General features: G+C 59.2%; 1 protein-coding gene across 1 annotated transcript in view; it reads left to right on the top strand.

Moving 5' to 3' along the window:
- Window positions 1-19,336, top strand: part of nfkb2 (nuclear factor of kappa light polypeptide gene enhancer in B-cells 2 (p49/p100)) — a 59,176-nt gene that overhangs the window by 31,098 nt on the left and 8,742 nt on the right. Inside the window, exons 6-21 of the mRNA XM_079248489.1 lie at window positions 171-269; window positions 1,962-2,113; window positions 2,340-2,452; window positions 2,523-2,681; window positions 2,825-2,929; window positions 3,004-3,092; window positions 6,304-6,442; window positions 6,615-6,734; window positions 6,811-6,999; window positions 7,073-7,214; window positions 7,430-7,544; window positions 10,762-10,969; window positions 11,044-11,213; window positions 11,331-11,433; window positions 11,505-11,671; window positions 12,104-12,409. Coding sequence (XP_079104615.1) covers window positions 171-269; window positions 1,962-2,113; window positions 2,340-2,452; window positions 2,523-2,681; window positions 2,825-2,929; window positions 3,004-3,092; window positions 6,304-6,442; window positions 6,615-6,734; window positions 6,811-6,999; window positions 7,073-7,214; window positions 7,430-7,544; window positions 10,762-10,969; window positions 11,044-11,213; window positions 11,331-11,433; window positions 11,505-11,671; window positions 12,104-12,409 — 2,376 coding nt within the window. The remainder of the gene's footprint in view (window positions 1-170; window positions 270-1,961; window positions 2,114-2,339; window positions 2,453-2,522; window positions 2,682-2,824; window positions 2,930-3,003; window positions 3,093-6,303; window positions 6,443-6,614; window positions 6,735-6,810; window positions 7,000-7,072; window positions 7,215-7,429; window positions 7,545-10,761; window positions 10,970-11,043; window positions 11,214-11,330; window positions 11,434-11,504; window positions 11,672-12,103; window positions 12,410-19,336) is intronic.

Raw genomic sequence — 19,336 nt, forward strand, 5'->3', positions numbered from 1 at the left:
TTTTTTATGTATGAGGGGTGGGGGGTTTATGTTCTAGTCTGCCTTTGTGAAAGTTTCTGGTACCAATATAGGTTGATTGTTCTCCTGCCTTAACTGTGTACTGCTTTGAAACTCAATGAATAAAGTTTGGGAAAAGACTCATAATAACCTGCAGCTGTCCGTGTTTGCAGAGGGGCTTCCGCTTCCGGTATGAATGCGAAGGCCCATCACACGGCGGACTCCCAGGGGCCTCCAGCGAGAAGAACAGGAGGACTTACCCGACAGTGAAGGTGGGCGATGCGAATGTGTCAATTTCATCACAATAAATCAGCTGTCATTGTTCTTCTTTTGTTTTCTTAGCAGTTTCTTTTTCTTTCTCCTCTTCTTGATTTTCTTATTTTTCTTGATTTCTCTTCTTTTCCTTTTCATCTTCTTATCATTTTCTTTTCTTTTCCTTACCTTCTCTCTGAGCCATTCTTTTTCTGCCTCTCCTCATAACTCCTTTTTCCTTTTAAATTTTGTTTTATTCTCACATATTCCTTTATTACTGAGCTGCTTCTTTTTACCCTTTCTACGTCTTACCTTCTTTTCTTACCTAGACCACCCCATCCATCCATCCATCCACTAATCAATCAATCAATTAGCCTAAGCAGGGAAGCCCAGACTTCCCTCTCCCCAGCCACGTTTACGAACTCTGCAGGGGGATCCCGAGGCGTTCCCAGGCCAGCTGAGAGATATAATCCCTGCAGCATGTCCTGGGTCTTCACCGGGGTCTCCTCCCAGAGGGACGTGCCTGGAACACCTCACCAGGGAGGTCCAGGAGGCATCCTGACCAGATGCCCGAGCCACCTCAACTGGTTCCTCTCGATGCGAAGGAGCAGCGGCTCTACTCTGATCTCCTCCCGGATGACCGAGCTCCTCACCCTATCTCTAAGGGAGAGCCCGGCCACCCTGCGGAGGAAACTCATTTCAGCCGCCTGTATACGAGATCTCCTTCTTTCAGTCACGACCCACAGCTCATGACCATAGGTGAGGGTAGGAACGTAGATCAACTGGTAAATGGAGAGCTTCACCTTCTGGCTCAGCTCCTTCTTCACCACGACAGACCGGCGCAGAGTCCGCATTACTGCAGACGCCGCACCGATCCGTCTGTCGATCTCACGCTCCATCCTTCCCTCACTCGTGAACAAGACCCCGAGATATTTAAACTCCTCCACTTGAGGCAGGACCTGACTCCCGACCCGGAGAGGGCAGTCCACCCTATTCCGGCTGAGGACCATGGTCTCAGATTTGGAGGTGCTGATTCTCATCCCAGTCGCTTCACACTCGGCCACAAATCGCTCCAGCAAGAGCTGGAGATCACGACCAGATGAAGCCAACAGGACCACGTCATCCGCAAAAAGCAGGGACCCAATCCTGAGGCCACCAAACCGGATCCCCTCAACACCTCGGCTGCGCCTAGAAATTCTGTCCATATAAGTTATGAACAGAATCGGTGATAAAGGGCAGCCTTGGCGGAGTCCAACCCTCACCGGAAACGAATCCGACTTACTACCGGCAATGTGGACCAAGCTCTGACACCTGTCGTACAGGGACCGGACAGCTCGTACAAGGGGGTCCGGTACCTCATACTCCCGGATTACCCCCCACAGGAGCCCCCCGAGGGACACGGTGGAACGTCTTCTCCAGGTCCACAAACCACATGTAGACTGGTTGGGCAAACTCCCATGCCCCCTCCAGGACCCCAGAGAGGGTATAGAGCTGGTCCACTGTTCCACGACCAGGACGAAAACCACCTCAACTTCTAATCTCTTTCGTTCTTTTTTTTTTTTTATTTACGCGTCTTTTGATTCTAAATATTTTTCTTTTTTCTCTAAATAAAGACGATCTGAGTGCTCGTCTTTCTGTGTGCAGCTGCTGGGTGGAGCAGAAACTGACGTAGCTCCATGCAGATTGTGAAGATGTGTGTGTTTGTGCTACAGATTAATAACTACATGGGTCACGCCCGTGTGGAGGTGCAGCTGGTGACCCACACCGACCCTCCTCGAGTCCACGCCCACAGTCTGGTGGGACGGCACTGCACGGAAAGCGGCACCTGCGTGATGGAGACCGGGCCCAATGACCTCACCGCCTCGTCAGTATCCAATCACATCGCAGCACCTGACAGGGTTCAAACAGAAAGTTTTCATGTTTCTGCTCGAGTCAACAGAAAAAAATCCAAAGAGGATGTCAGAATGTTTTTCTGAGTTCCGTGCTGAGCTTCCTGAGAAAGTTTCTGATGGATCATCTCTGAGTTGGTTTCACCTGGTGACTGTCAGTCACATGACGGAGTGCTTACTGTGTGATGTCACTTCCTGTAGGTTCAGTAACCTGGGAATCCTCCATGTGACCAAGAAATGTGTGGTGGAGGTCTTAACCAGAAGGCTGCGAGAAGAGAAGAAGAGACAAAAAGGAAGACACAATCACCTGACAGGTATGCACACCTGAACACGTGCACAGAGATGTGGTTAGAAAGGCTGGAGGTGACGGTGGAACCTCTGCAGACGCTGAGGAGGTTTCCATCCTGAAGGAGGCCAAGGAGCTGGGCAAGACCATGGACCTGAACATCGTCAGGCTCAGGTTCACTGCGTACCTGCAGGACAGCGACGGCGGCTACACCAGAGCGCTGAAGCCCGTCGTGTCCAACCCCATCTACGACAGCAGTGAGGACACACACACACACACACACACACACACACATGTTCTGACAGATTAGAAAGCGATGATCTGATTCAGAACCACTTCACTGACAGTCCGACTTTCCATCACTCAGATAAAGTCATGGTTGTGTCTGCATGTCCTCCAGAATCTCCCAACGCCTCCAACCTGAAGATCTCCAGGCTGGACAAGACGTGCGGCTCGGTGCTGGGAGGAGACGAGATCTTCCTGCTGTGTGATAAAGTTCAGAAAGGTGACGACCCGCTCCTGCTCCGACTGCTTGGAGACTGAACACTCTTCCCATCATGCATCTGTGCTGCTCCTCAGATGACATTGAGATCCGTTTCTACGAGGATGAAGAGGACGGGTGCTGGGAGGCGTTCGGGGACTTCTCACCTACGGACGTCCACAAACAGGTGAGGAGAGTGTGTGTTTCTGTGTGTGTGGAACCAGCTGCTTTATTCTTCTTCACTGAAAATGAACACTAGAAGAAGACAAGACCTTTTCAGACTCTCAACCCAGTCATGGTTTCATTTACTGTGGAAGTGTGTGTGTGTGTGTGTGTGTGTGTGTTTTGAGTCAGAGCATGGGTGTGATTTGCATGAAGAGTGGCAGCAGCTCGGAGGGGATTTCCTGCAGAATATCAGCAGACATTCAGATGATTCACACGGTTTTCCTCTAAAATCTGCTGCTCTGCTTGTTGGGTTTGTTCAGGTTGATGGTGTGTGTTACTGAGATGCAGGGTGTTATTTTTCCTTGTTGCTCATTTCTTCTTTGTTCTCGTTCAGAGCTGAGGAGCACTGTTATGATGAACAAATATTCTTTTTTCCATCCATCTTCATGCTACTTATCCGGGGTCGGGTCGTGGGGGCAGCAGTCTAAGCAGGGAAGCCCAGACTTCCCTCTCCCCAGCCACATTTACCAACTCTGCGGGGGGGATCCCGAGGCGTTCCCAGGCCAGCCCAGAGATATAATCCCTCCAGCGTGTCCTGGGTCTTCCCCGGGGTCTCCTCCCAGATGCCTCCTGGAACACCTCACCAGGGAGGTCCAGGAGGCATCCTGACCAGATGCCCGAGCCACCTCAACTGGTTCCTCTCGATGCGGAGGAGCAGCGGCTCTACTCTGGTCTCCTCCCGGATGACCGAGCTCCTCACCCTATCTCTAAGGGAGAGCCCGGCCACCCTGCGGAGGAAACTCATTTCAGCCGCCTGTATACGAGATCTCCTTCTTTCGGTCATGACCCACAGCTCATGACCATAGGTGAGGGTAGGAACGTAGATCGACTGGTAAATCGAGAGCTTCGCCTTCTGGCTCAGCTCCTTCTTCACCACGACAGACCGGCGCAGAGTCCGCATTACTGCAGACGCCGCACCGATCCGTCTGTCCATCTCACGCTCCATCCTTCCCTCACTCGTGAACAAGACCCCGAGATATTTAAACTCCTCCACTTGAGGCAGGACCTGACTCCCGACCCGGAGAGGGCAATCCACCCTATTCCGGCTGATGACCATGGTCTCAGATTTGGAGGTGCTGATTCTCATCCCAGCCGCTTCACACTCGGCCGCGAATCGCTCAAGTGAGAGCTGGAGATCACGACCAGATGAAGCCAACAGGACCACGTCATCTGCAAAAAGCAGGATCCCAATCCTGAGGCCACCAAACCGGATCCCCTCAACACCTCGGCTGCACCTAGAAATTCTGTCCATATAAGTTATGAACAGAATCGGTGATAAAGGGCAGCCTTGGCGGAGTCCAACCCCCACCGGAAATGAATCCGACTTACTACCGGCAATGTGGACCAAGCTCTGACACCTGTCATACAGGGACCGGACAGCTCGTACAAGGGGGTCCGGTACCCCATACTCCCGGAGTACCCCCCACAGGAGCCCCCGGGGGACACGGTCGAACGCCTTCTCCAGGTCCACAAAGCACATGTAGACTGGTTGGACAAACTCCCATGCCCCCTCCAGGACCCCAAAGAGGGTATAGAGCTGGTCCACTGTTCCACGACCAGGACGAAAACCACACTGCTCCTCTTCAATCCGGGATTCGACTATCCGGCGGACCCTCCTCTCCAGGACCCCTGAATAGACCTTACCAGGGAGGCTGAGGAGTGTGATTCCCCTGTAATTGGAACACACCCTCCGGTCCCCCTTCTTAAAAAGGGGGACCACCACCCCAGTCTGCCAATCCAGCGGTACTGTCCCCGATGTCCACGCAATGCTGCAGAGGCGTGTCAGCCAGGACAGCCCCACAGCATCCAGAGCCTTAAGGAACTCCGGGCGGATCTCATCCACCCCCGGGGCCTTGCCGCCAAGGAGCTTTTTGACCACCTCAGCGACTTCAGCCCCAGAGATAGGAGAGTCCACCCCTGAGTCCGCCAGCTCTGCTTCCTCATCGGAAGACGTGTTGGTAGGATTGAAGAGGTCTTCGAAGTATTCCCTCCACCGACCCACTACGTCCTGAGTTGAGGTCAGCAGCTCCCCACCTCCACTGTACACAGTATTGATGGAGCACTGCTTCCCCCTCCTGAGCCGCCGGATGCTGGACCAGAACCTCCTCGAAGCCGTCCGGAAGTCTTTCTCCATGGCCTCGCCAAACTCCTCCCATGCCCGAGTTTTTGCCTCGGCGACAGCCAAAGCCGCATGCCGCTTAGCCTGTCGGTACCCATCAGCTGCCTCCAGAGTCCCACAGGCCAAGAAGGCCCGATAGGACTCCTTCTTCAGCTTGACGGCATCCCTCACTGCTGGTGTCCACCAACGAGTCCTGGGATTACCGCCACGACAGGCACCAACGACCTTACAGCCACAGCTCCGGCTGGCCGCCTCAGCAATAGAGGCACGGAACACAGCCCATTCGGACTCAATGTCCCCCGCCTCACTCGGGACATGGTTGAAGCTCTGCTGAAGGTGGGAGTTGAAGCTCGCTCTGACGGGGGACTCAGCCAGACGTTCCCACCAGACCAACTGCTGTTCTGTGCATAAGCACAGACAACAGTCAGGACCCGTCCCCCCACCCGGAGGCGGAGGGAAACTACCCTTTCATCCACCGGGGTAAACCCCAACGTGCAGGCACCAAGCTGGGGGCTGATGAGAATGCCCACACCTGCTCGGCGCCTCTCACCATGAGCAACTCCAGAGTGGAAGAAGGTCCAGCCCCTCTCGAGGGTTCTGGTTCCAGAGCCCAAGCCATGCGTCGAGGTGAGTCCAACTATATCTAGTCGGAACCGCTCAACCTCACGCACAAGCTCAGGCTCCTTCCCCACCAGAGAGGTGACGTTCCACGTCCCTAGAGCCAGCTTCTGCAGCCGGGGATCGGACCGCCAGGGTCCCTGCCTCTTGCTGCCGCCCAGCTCACACTGCACCCGACCCCTACGGCTCCTCCCGCAGATGGTGAGCCCACGGGAGGTGGGGCCCATGTAACCCTTTCGGGCTGAGCCCGACTGGGCCCCATGGGCGAAGGCCCGGCCACCAGACGCTCGCTCTCGTACCACACCTCCAGGCCTGGCTCCAGAGGGGGGTCCCGGTAACCCACGTCTGGATCACCGGGGCCCCCGGCATAGAAACACACACTCTCCTCCTGTAAATGAAGATCACCGCTGGTTTCCATTATCTGCTCTCTCATCAGTATGCCATCGTCTTCAAAACGCCAGCCTATCACAACACAGATATCGACCGTCCCGTCACCGTCTTCCTGCAGCTGAAGAGGAAGAAGGCCGGCGACAGCAGCGACCCCAAACAGTTCACCTACATCCCACAGATCCGAGGTGGGTCCCCTTCTGACAGGATTCTGCTGGTCTTTCTCAGTGGAAAAAGTTACTGCCGTTTCATTTGCTCACCTACTGAGTCGCATCTTCATCATGCAGCGTGATGATGAAGATGAAACACACCTCCTTCCTGGTCTGATGTGTCCTTTCCTTCATCTCCTGCTGGTTTCAGATAAAGAGGAGGTTCTGAGGAAGAAGCAGAAGCCTCTGCCTCACTATGAGTCCTGGAGAGGGGGAGGAGGAGCAAGAGGGGGGGGAGCTGGAGGATATGGAGGAGGGGGAGGGGGAGGAGGTATGGATCTGATCTGGTTTCTGTTCAGAGATCACTGAGGTATTGATCATCCGTTAAATGATGCTGGTGTCTGCAGGATTTCAGTTCCTCCAGCAGATGAACGGAGGCGGTGGAGGAGGTGGAGCGTTTTTAACAGGAGGCTTCACAGGCTTTTCTGCAGGTGGAGGAGCTCAGATGTCTGGCTCCGCCCATCCGACAGGTGTATCCCAGCAACAGGGCGACAGACAGACGGGCTCGCCGCTTCAGCAGCAGCTGCTTCAGATTGGTGAGGCGCAGCAGCTCAGACGTCGTTTGGTCTCTTTGTTTGGTGGTGATGTTTACAGATGTGTTGTTTTCAGCCGCCAGCCTCAGCAGCAGAGTGTCTCAGAGCGCCCGGCACACGGCCGCAGCCCTGCTGCAGTACTGCAGCACCGGGGACGCCCGGGTCCTGCTCGCCCTACAAAGACACCTGTGTGGTATCCAGGACTCCAACGGAGACACGTGAGTGTGCTTTTACTTCCTGTTCTGGGAAGTAAACCTGTTAACGCTCCAGTTGCTCACGTCAGAGACGTCATTGTGTCCATGAGACCTTCGACTGAACACAGCTGAGCAAATGCGACCTAAAACTTATGACTCACCTTTCGGATGAGCCAGTTGGAGCTTCTGGTCAGTGTTTACGTAGCAACAAGATGCTAACAGCTGTTTGTTTCCCGTAGCCCACTACACCTGGCCATCATCCACCAGCAGACAGGTGTGATCCAGCAGCTGCTCCACACTCTGCTCAGCAGCCAGCAGCAAAGCATCCTCAATACGACCAACCGGTTGCAGCAGGTAAACATGGCCGGCTGCAGCAGGTAAACATGGCCGACCGGCTGCAGCAGGTAAACGTGGCCGACTGCAGCAGGTAAACATGGCCGACTGCAGCAGGTAAACGTGGCCGACCGGCTGCAGCAGGTAAACATGGCCGACTGCAGCAGGTAAACGTGGCCGACCGGCTGCAGCAGGCAAACATGGCCGACTGCAGCAGGTAAACGTGGCCGACCGGCTGCAGCAGGTAAACGTGGCCGACCGGCTGCAGCAGGTAAACATGGCCGACTGCAGCAGGTAAACGTGGCCGACCGGCTGCAGCAGGTAAACGTGGCCGACCGGCTGCAGCAGGTAAACATGGCCGACTGCAGCAGGTAAACGTGGCCGACCGGCTGCAGCAGGCAAACATGGCCGACTGCAGCAGGTAAACGTGGCCGACCGGCTGCAGCAGGTAAACGTGGCCGACCGGCTGCAGCAGGTAAACATGGCCGACTGCAGCAGGTAAACGTGGCCGACCGGCTGCAGCAGGTAAACATGGCCGACTGCAGCAGGTAAACGTGGCCGACCGGCTGCAGCAGGTAAACATGGCCGGCTGCAGCAGGTAAACGTGGCCGACTGCAGCAGGTAAACGTGGCCGGCTGCAGCAGGTAAACGTGACCGGCTGCAGCAGGTAAACGTGACCGGCTGCAGCAGGTAAACGTGGCCGACTGCAGCAGGTAAACATGGCCGGCTGCAGCAGGTAAACGTGGCCGGCTGCAGCAGGTAAACGTGGCCGACTGCAGCAGGTAAACGTGGCCGACTGCAGCAGGTAAACGTGGCCGACTGCAGCAGGTAAACGTGGCCGACTGCAGCAGGTAAACGTGGCCGACTGCAGCAGGTAAACGTGGCCGACTGCAGCAGGTAAACATGGCCAACTGGAGCAGGTAAACATGGCCGACTGCAGCAGGTAAACATGGCCGACTGCAGCAGGTAAACATGGCCGACTGCAGCAGGTAAACATGGCCGACTGCAGCAGGTAAACATGGCCGACTGCAGCAGGTAAACATGGGCGACTGCAGCAGGTAAACATGGCCGACTGCAGCAGGTAAACATGGCCGACTGCAGCAGGTAAACATGGCCGACTGCAGCAGGTAAACATGGCCGACTGCAGCAGGTAAACATGGGCGACTGCAGCAGGTAAACATGGCCGACTGCAGCAGGTAAACATGGCCGACTGCAGCAGGTAAACATGGCCGACTGCAGCAGGTAAACATGACCAACCGACTGCAGCAGGTAAACATGGCCGACTGCAGCAGGTAAACATGGCCGACTGCAGCAGGTAAACATGGCCGGCTGCAGCAGGTAAACATGGCCGACTGCAGCAGGTAAACATGGCCGACTGCAGCAGGTAAACGTGGGCGACTGCAGCAGGTAAACGTGGCCGACTGCAGCAGGTAAACATGGCCGACTGCAGCAGGTAAACATGGCCGGCTGCAGCAGGTAAACATGGCCGACTGCAGCAGGTAAACATGGCCGACTGCAGCAGGTAAACGTGACCGGTTGCAGCAGGTAAACATGACCGGCTGCAGCAGGTAAACGTGACCGGCTGCAGCAGGTAAACTTGACCGGCTGCAGCAGGTAAACTTGACCGGCTGCAGCAGGTAAACGTGACCGGCTGCAGCAGGTCAACGTGACCGGCTGCAGTAGGTCAACGTGACCGGCTGCAGCGAGTAAACTTGACCGGCTGCAGCAGGTAAACATGATCGACTGCAGCAGGTAAACATGACCAACCGACTGCAGCAGGTAAACATGGCCAACCGACTGCAGCAGGTAAACGTGGCCGACCGGCTGCAGCAGGTAAACATGGCCGACTGCAGCAGGTAAACATGGCCGACTGCAGCAGGTAAACGTGACCGGCTGCAGCAGGTAAACTTGACCGGCTGCAGCAGGTAAACGTGACCGGCTGCAGCAGGTAAACGTGACCGGTTGCAGCAGGTCAACGTGACCGGCTGCAGCAAGTAAACTTGACCGGCTGCAGCAGGTAAACTCGACCGGCTGCAGCGAGTAAACTTGACCGGCTGCAGCAGGTCAACGTGACCGGCTGCAGCAGGTAAACGTGACCGGTTGCAGCAGGTCAACGTGACCGGCTGCAGCAAGTAAACTTGACCGGCTGCAGCAGGTGAACTTGACCGGCTGCAGCAGGTAAACTTGACCGGCTGCAGCGGGTAAACGTGACCGGCTGCAGCGGGTAAACATGGCCGGCTGCAGCGGGTAAACGTGGCCGACTGCAGCAGGTAAACGTGGCCGACTGCAGCAGGTAAACGTGGCCGACTGCAGCAGGTAAACGTGGCCGACTGCAGCAGGTAAACATGACCAACCGACTGCAGCAGGTAAACGTGGCCGACTGCAGCAGGTAAACGTGGCCGACTGCAGCAGGTAAACGTGGCCGGCTGCAGCAGGTAAACGTGGCCGGCTGCAGCAGGTAAACGTGGCCGGCTGCAGCAGGTAAACGTGGCCGACTGCAGCAGGTAAACGTGGCCGACTGCAGCAGGTAAACGTGGCCGACTGCAGCAGGTAAACATGGCCGACTGCAGCAGGTAAACATGGCCGACTGGAGCAGGTAAACATGGCCGACTGCAGCAGCTAAACATGGCCGACTGCAGCAGGTAAACATGACCAACCGACTGCAGCAGGTAAACGTGGCCGACTGCAGCAGGTAAACGTGGCCGACTGCAGCAGGTAAACGTGGCCGGCTGCAGCAGGTAAACGTGGCCGACTGCAGCAGGTAAACGTGGCCGACTGCAGCAGGTAAACGTGGCCGACTGCAGCAGGTAAACGTGGCCGACTGCAGCAGGTAAACGTGGCCGGCTGCAGCAGGTAAACGTGGCCGGCTGCAGCAGGTAAACGTGACCGGCTGCAGCAGGTAAACGTGACCGGTTGCAGCAGGTCAACGTGACCGGCTGCAGCAGGTCAACGTGACCGGCTGCAGCAGGTAAACGTGACCGGCTGCAGCAGGTAAACGTGACCGGTTGCAGCAGGTCAACGTGACCGGCTGCAGCAGGTCAACGTGACCGGTTGCAGCAGGTCAACGTGACCGGCTGCAGCAGGTAAACGTGACCGGTTGCAGCAGGTAAACGTGACCGGCTGCAGCAGGTAAACGTGACCGGTTGCACAGATGTGGCGGAGCTGCTAAAACGCTGGAGGAACGCCTGAATATGTGTTCACCTGAACCTGGTTAACTCCGCCCCCCTACCTGTCGCAGACTCCTCTTCACCTGGCGGTGATCACCCGGCAGCTGAAGGTGGTGGAGGCGCTGCTGAGGTCGGGCGCCGATCCCAGCCTGCCCGACAAAGATGGGCGGAGCCCGCTACACCTGGCGGCGCTGGCGGGAGACAACAACACACTCCAGCTGCTGCTGGCTTACCTGGGAGATCGCCACGGCAACCTGGTCAACACCCCCGACTACCACGGTGAGTCTGGACCCAGATCTGCCGCCGCGATGCGGTTCAAGGCCGGAAGCTGAGAGCTGGCGTGTTTCCATCAGGTCTTCTGCCGCTCCACCTCGCCGTGAGGCGGGACGGCGAGCGCTGCCTCCAGCTGCTGGTCGAGGGCGGGGCCAACGTAGATGCACCTGAGCAGAAGAGTGGGAATACTGTGCTGCACCTGGCTGTCAAGGAAAACCTGTTCAAGGTGGCCTGTATGCTCATCACAGAGGTAACACACACACACACACACACACACACACACACACACACACACACACACACACAGGGGTACCTGTGTGCAGAGGGGGCGGGGCTACATCCTCCTGACGCAACGTTTCGCCCGCAGCTGAAGGCTGACGTGGACGCCGGCACGTTCGGAGGAAACACGGCGCTGCACCTGGCTGCCAGCATGGGCTCCCCAACGCTCTGCTCCATGCTGATAGCTGCAGGTAACACACACACACACACACACACACACGGACACACACACACACCCAGTCTAACCTGCAGTCTCTCCAAGGAGCCGACAAGAACCTGGAGAACGACGAGCCGCTGTTCCTCAGCTCCTCATCAGATGAAGAGCAGGACCAGGATGAACCAATCAGAGAGCCACCAGCTGCTTCACAGCCAATCACGCGCAAGAGACCAGCAGGACACACCCCCCTGGATCTGGCCACCTGCCAGAAGGTAATGTCTGAAAAAAACATCCAGAAGTTCTTTCTACATGATGCACCCTAACCTAACCTGGACCTCCTCCTCCTCCTTTTCCTCCTCCTGCTCCTCCTCCTCCTTTTGCTCCTCCTTTTGCTCCTCCTCCTCCTTTTGCTCCTCCTGCTTCTCCTCCTCCTGCCCTTCCTCCTTTTCCTCCTCCTTTTGCTCCTCCTCCTCCTTCTGCTCCTCCTGCTTCTCCTCCTACTGCTTTTCCTCCTCCTTTTGCTCCTCCTCCTCCTGCCCTTCCTCCTTTTCCTCCTCCTTTTGCTCCTCCTCCTCCTGCCCTTCCTCCTTTTCCTCCTCCTTTTGCTCCTCCTCCTCCTGCTCTTCCTCCTGCTCCTCCTTTTGATCGTCCTGCTCCTCCTCGTCCTCTTCCTCCTCCTCCACCTCCTCCTCCTGCTCCTCCAGGTGAGGAACCTGTTAAAGTCCATACCCGGTCCGTCCAGTAGAAAGAAGATCCGGGTCAGCCCCGGTGCAGGTGGGTCGGTGGGTTCTGGTTCTGCGGGTGTCGGATCTGTCCAGAACCGGTCTGACGTAGCAGCTTGTGCAGATGGCGGGTCGCTGGACGAAGACACGCTGACCCGGCTGGTGGAGGTTCTGAGTGTCCGAGACGTTCCCTGGATGAAGCTGGCAGAGAAACTGGGAATGATGACGCTGACCCACCTGTACGAGCAGAGCCCCGCCCCCTGTCACCACCTGCTGCAGCACTACAAGGTAACTGGCTCCGATTGGCCGGGAGAGAGGACGGGACAGAGAGGACGAGGCAGAGAGGACGAGGCAGAGAGGACGAGGCAGAGAGGACGGGACAGAGAGGACGAGGCAGAGAGGACGGGACAGAGAGGTCGAGACAGAGGACGGGACAGAGAGGACGAGGCAGAGAGGACGAGGCAGAGAGGACGGGACAGAGAGGTCGAGACAGAGGACGGGACAGAGAGGACGGGGCAGAGAGGACGAGGCAGAGAGGACGAGGCAGAGAGGACGGGACAGAGAGGACGAGGCAGAGAGGACGGGACAGAGAGGTCGAGACAGAGGACGGGACAGAGAGGACGAGGCAGAGAGGACGAGGCAGAGAGGACGAGGCAGAGAGGACGAGACAGAGAGGACGGGACAGAGAGGACGAGGCAGAGAGGACGAGGCAGAGAGGACGGGACAGAGAGGACGAGGCAGAGAGGACGGGACAGAGAGGTCGAGACAGAGGACGGGACAGAGAGGACGAGGCAGAGAGGACGAGGCAGAGAGGACGAGACAGAGAGGACGAGACAGAGAGGACGGGGCAGAGAGGACGAGTCAGAGAGGACGAGGCAGAGAGGACGGGACAGAGAGGACGAGGCAGAGAGGACGAGACAGAGAGGACGGGGCAGAGAGGACGAGGCAGAGAGGACGAGACAGAGAGGACGGGGCAGAGAGGACGAGTCAGAGAGGACGAGGCAGAGAGGACGGGACAGAGAGGACGAGGCAGAGAGGACGGGGCAGAGAGGACGAGGCAGAGAGGACGAGACAGAGGACGGGGCAGAGAGGACGAGGCAGAGAGGACGGGGCAGAGAGGACGGGACAGAGAGGACGAGGCAGAGAGGACGGGGCAGAGAGGACGGGACAGAGAGGACGAGACAGAGAGGACGGGGCAGAGAGGACGAGTCAGAGAGGACGAGGCAGAGAGGACGGGACAGAGAGGACGAGGCAGAGAGGACGAGACAGAGAGGACGGGGCAGAGAGGACGGGGCAGAGAGGACGAGACAGAGAGGACGGGGCAGAGAGGACGAGTCAGAGAGGACGAGGCAGAGAGGACGGGACAGAGAGGACGAGGCAGAGAGGACGGGGCAGAGAGGACGAGGCAGAGAGGACGAGACAGAGGACGGGGCAGAGAGGACGAGGCAGAGAGGACGGGGCAGAGAGGACGGGACAGAGAGGACGAGGCAGAGAGGACGAGGCAGAGAGGACGAGACAGAGAGGACGGGACAGAGAGGACGAGGCAGAGAGGACGAGTCAGAGAGGACGGGGCAGAGAGGACGAGGCAGAGAGGACGGGGCAGAGAGGACGAGGCAGAGAGGACGAGGCAGAGAGGACGGGGCAGAGAGGACGGGACAGAGAGGACGGGACAGAGAGGACGAGTCAGAGAGGACGGGGCAGAGAGGACGAGGCAGAGAGGACGGGACAGAGAGGACGGGACAGAGAGGACGGGGCAGAGAGGACGAGTCAGAGAGGACGGGGCAGAGAGGACGGGACAGAGAGGACGAGGCAGAGAGGACGGGGCAGAGAGGACGAGACAGAGAGGACGAGGCAGAGAGGACGAGGCAGAGAGGACGGGGCAGAGAGGACGGGACAGAGAGGACGAGGCAGAGAGGACGAGGCAGAGAGGACGGGGCAGAGAGGACGGGACAGAGAGGACGGGACAGAGAGGACGAGGCAGAGAGGACGAGGCAGAGAGGACGAGGCAGAGAGGACGGGGCAGAGAGGACGGGACAGAGAGGACGAGGCAGAGAGGACGGGACAGAGAGGACGAGACAGAGGACGGGGCAGAGAGGACGAGGCAGAGAGGACGGGGCAGAGAGGACGAGGCAGAGAGGACGAGGCAGAGAGGACGAGGCAGAGAGGACGGGGCAGAGAGGACGAGGCAGAGAGGACGAGGCAGAGAGGACGGGGCAGAGAGGACGAGGCAGAGAGGACGAGTCAGAGAGGACGAGACAGAGAGGACGAGACAGAGAGGACGGGACAGAGAGGACGAGGCAGAGAGGACGGGGCAGAGAGGACGAGGCAGAGAGGACGAGTCAGAGAGGACGAGACAGAGAGGACGAGACAGAGAGGACGAGACAGAGAGGACGAGGCAGAGAGGACGGGGCAGAGAGGACGAGGCAGAGAGGACGAGGCAGAGAGGACGAGACAGAGAGGACGGGACAGAGAGGACGAGGCAGAGAGGACGAGTCAGAGAGGACGAGGCAGAGAGGACGAGTCAGAGAGGACGGGGCAGAGAGGACGAGGCAGAGAGGACGAGGCAGAGAGGACGAGTCAGAGAGGACGGGGCAGAGAGGACGAGGCAGAGAGGACGAGACAGAGAGGACGAGGCAGAGAGGACGAGGCAGAGAGGACGAGTCAGAGAGGACGGGGCAGAGAGGACGAGGCAGAGAGGACGAGTCAGAGAGGACGAGGCAGAGAGGACGAGTCAGAGAGGACGGGGCAGAGAGGACGAGGCAGAGAGGACGAGGCAGAGAGGACGAGACAGAGAGGACGAGGCAGAGAGGACGAGTCAGAGAGGACGAGGCAGAGAGGACGAGTCAGAGAGGACGGGGCAGAGAGGACGAGGCAGAGAGGACGGGGCAGAGAGGACGGGGCAGAGAGGACGAGACAGAGAGGACGAGGCAGAGAGGACGAGTCAGAGAGGACGGGGCAGAGAGGACGAGGCAGAGAGGACGGGGCAGAGAGGACGAGGCAGAGAGGACGGGGCAGAGAGGACGAGGCAGAGAGGACGAGGCAGAGAGGACGGGGCAGAGAGGACGGGGCAGAGAGGACGGGACAGAGAGGACGGGACAGAGAGGACGAGGCAGAGAGGACGAGGCAGAGAGGACGGGGCAGAGAGGACGGGACAGAGAGGACGAGGCAGAGAGGACGGGACAGAGAGGACGAGTCAGAGAGGACGAGGCAGAGAGGACGAGGCAGAGAGGACGGGGCAGAGAGGACGGGACAGAGAGGACGAGGCAGAGAGGACGGGACAGAGAGGACGAGTCAGAGAGGACGGGGCAGAGAGGACGGGGCAGAGAGGACGAGTCAGAGAGGACGGGACAGAGAGGACGAGTCAGAGAGGACGGGACAGAGAGGACGAGGCAGAGAGGACGAGTCAGAGAGGACGGGACAGAGAGGACGGGACAGAGAGGACGAGTCAGAGAGGATGAGTCAGAGAGGACGGGGCAGAGAGGACGAGTCAGAGAGGACGAGGCAGAGAGGACGGGACAGAGAGGACGAGTCAGAGAGGACGGGACAGAGAGGACGAGGCAGAGAGGACGGGACAGAGAGGACGAGTCAGAGAGGACGAGTCAGAGAGGACGAGGCAGAGAGGACGGGGCAGAGAGGACGGGGCAGAGAGGACGGGACAGAGAGGACGAGTCAGAGAGGACGAGTCAGAGAGGACGGGGCAGAGAGGACGAGTCAGAGAGGACGGGACAGAGAGGACGAGTCAGAGAGGACGGGACAGAGAGGACGGGACAGAGAGGACGAGTCAGAGAGGACGAGTCAGAGAGGACGAGTCAGAGAGGACGGGACAGAGAGGACGAGTCAGAGAGGACGAGTCAGAGAGGACGAGGCAGAGAGGACGAGTCAGAGAGGACGGGACAGAGAGGACGAGTCAGAGAGGACGGGACAGAGAGGACGGGACAGAGAGGACGAGTCAGAGAGGACGAGTCAGAGAGGACGGGGCAGAGAGGACGAGTCAGAGAGGACGAGGCAGAGAGGACGAGGCAGAGAGGACGAGTCAGAGAGGACGGGACAGAGAGGACGAGTCAGAGAGGACGGGACAGAGAGGACGGGACAGAGAGGACGAGTCAGAGAGGACGAGTCAGAGAGGACGGGGCAGAGAGGACGAGTCAGAGAGGACGAGGCAGAGAGGACGGGACAGAGAGGACGAGTCAGAGAGGACGGGACAGAGAGGACGAGGCAGAGAGGACGGGACAGAGAGGACGAGGCAGAGAGGACGAGTCAGAGAGGACGAGGCAGAGAGGACGAGGCAGAGAGGACGGGGCAGAGAGGACGGGGCAGAGAGGACGGGACAGAGAGGACGAGGCAGAGAGGACGGGGCAGAGAGGACGAGTCAGAGAGGACGAGTCAGAGAGGACGTGTCAGAGAGGACGGGGCAGAGAGGACGGGGCAGAGAGGACGGGACAGAGAGGACGGGACAGAGAGGACGGGACAGAGAGGACGAGGCAGAGAGGACGGGGCAGAGAGGACGAGTCAGAGAGGACGAGGCAGAGAGGACGAGGCAGAGAGGACGAGGCAGAGAGGACGAGACAGAGAGGACGGGGCAGAGAGGACGAGGCAGAGAGGACGAGACAGAGAGGACGAGGCAGAGAGGACGAGACAGAGAGGACGAGACAGAGAGGACGGGGCAGAGAGGACGAGACAGAGAGGACGAGACAGAGAGGACGAGACAGAGAGGACGGGACAGAGAGGACGGGGCAGAGAGGACGAGGCAGAGAGGACGAGGCAGAGAGGACGAGGCAGAGAGGACGAGGCAGAGAGGACGAGACAGAGAGGACGGGACAGAGAGGACGAGTCAGAGAGGACGGGGCAGAGAGGACGAGACAGAGAGGACGGGGCAGAGAGGACGAGTCAGAGAGGACGGGGCAGAGAGGACGGGACAGAGAGGACGAGACAGAGAGGACGGGGCAGAGAGGACGAGTCAGAGAGGACGGGGCAGAGAGGACGAGACAGAGAGGACGGGGCAGAGAGGACGAGGCAGAGAGGACGGGGCAGAGAGGACGAGGCAGAGAGGACGAGACAGAGAGGACGAGGCAGAGAGGACGAGACAGAGAGGACGGGGCAGAGAGGACGAGGCAGAGAGGACGAGGCAGAGAGGACGAGACAGAGAGGACGGGGCAGAGAGGACGAGGCAGAGAGGACGGGGCAGAGAGGACGAGGCAGAGAGGACGAGACAGAGAGGACGAGACAGAGAGGACGGGGCAGAGAGGACGAGGCAGAGAGGACGAGGCAGAGAGGACGAGACAGAGAGGACGAGACAGAGAGGACGGGACAGAGAGGACGAGGCAGAGAGGACGAGGCAGAGAGGACGAGACAGAGAGGACGGGACAGAGAGGACGGGGCAGAGAGGACGAGGCAGAGAGGACGAGACAGAGAGGACGAGGCAGAGAGGACGAGGCAGAGAGGACGAGACAGAGAGGACGGGACAGAGAGGACGAGACAGAGAGGACGGGGCAGAGAGGACGAGTCAGAGAGGACGGGGCAGAGAGGACGAGACAGAGAGGACGGGGCAGAGAGGACGAGGCAGAGAGGACGGGGCAGAGAGGACGAGGCAGAGAGGACGAGGCAGAGAGGACGAGACAGAGAGGACGAGGCAGAGAGGACGAGGCAGAGAGGACGAGGCAGAGAGGACGGGACAGAGAGGACGGGGCAGAGAGGACGAGGCAGAGAGGACGGGGCAGAGAGGACGAGGCAGAGAGGACGGGACAGAGAGGACGGGACAGAGAGGACGAGGCAGAGAGGACGGGACAGAGAGGACGGGGCAGAGAGGACGAGGCAGAGAGGACGAGGCAGAGAGGACGGGGCAGAGAGGACGGGGCAGAGAGGACGAGGCAGAGAGGACGAGGCAGAGAGGACGGGACAGAGAGGACGGGACAGAGAGGACGGGGCAGAGAGGACGAGGCAGAGAGGACGGGGCAGAGAGGACGAGGCAGAGAGGACGGGACAGAGAGGACGGGACAGAGAGGACGAGGCAGAGAGGACGGGACAGAGAGGACGAGTCAGAGAGGACGGGGCAGAGAGGACGAGGCAGAGAGGACGGGGCAGAGAGGACGGGACAGAGAGGACGGGACAGAGAGGACGAGGCAGAGAGGACGGGACAGAGAGGACGAGTCAGAGAGGACGGGGCAGAGAGGACGAGACAGAGAGGACGAGACAGAGAGGACGGGACAGAGAGGACGAGTCAGAGAGGACGAGGCAGAGAGGACGGGGCAGAGAGGACGGACAGAGAGGACGGGACAGAGAGGACGAGTCAGAGAGGACGGGGCAGAGAGGACGGGACAGAGAGGACGGGACAGAGAGGACGGGGCAGAGAGGACGGGTCAGAGAGGACGGGGCAGAGAGGACGAGGCAGAGAGGACGGGGCAGAGAGGACGAGGCAGAGAGGACGAGGCAGAGAGGACGAGACAGAGAGGACGGGACAGAGAGGACGGGGCAGAGAGGACGAGACAGAGAGGACGGGGCAGAGAGGACGAGGCAGAGAGGACGGGGCAGAGAGGACGAGGCAGAGAGGACGAGACAGAGAGGACGGGGCAGAGAGGACGGGGCAGAGAGGACGAGTCAGAGAGGACGAGACAGAGAGGACGAGGCAGAGAGGACGAGGCAGAGAGGACGAGGCAGAGAGGACGAGGCAGAGAGGACGAGACAGAGAGGACGGGGCAGAGAGGACGAGACAGAGAGGACGGGGCAGAGAGGACGAGTCAGAGAGGACGGGGCAGAGAGGACGGGACAGAGAGGACGAGACAGAGAGGACGGGGCAGAGAGGACGAGTCAGAGAGGACGGGGCAGAGAGGACGAGACAGAGAGGACGGGGCAGAGAGGACGAGGCAGAGAGGACGGGGCAGAGAGGACGAGGCAGAGAGGACGAGACAGAGAGGACGAGGCAGAGAGGACGAGACAGAGAGGACGGGGCAGAGAGGACGAGGCAGAGAGGACGAGGCAGAGAGGACGAGACAGAGAGGACGGGGCAGAGAGGACGAGGCAGAGAGGACGGGGCAGAGAGGACGAGGCAGAGAGGACGAGACAGAGAGGACGAGACAGAGAGGACGGGACAGAGAGGACGGGGCAGAGAGGACGAGGCAGAGAGGACGAGGCAGAGAGGACGAGACAGAGAGGACGAGACAGAGAGGACGGGACAGAGAGGACGGGACAGAGAGGACGAGGCAGAGAGGACGAGGCAGA

This window comes from Telmatherina bonti (assembly GCF_933228915.1).
Source record: "Telmatherina bonti genome assembly, chromosome: 11".
Taxonomy (NCBI): domain Eukaryota; kingdom Metazoa; phylum Chordata; class Actinopteri; order Atheriniformes; family Telmatherinidae; genus Telmatherina; species Telmatherina bonti.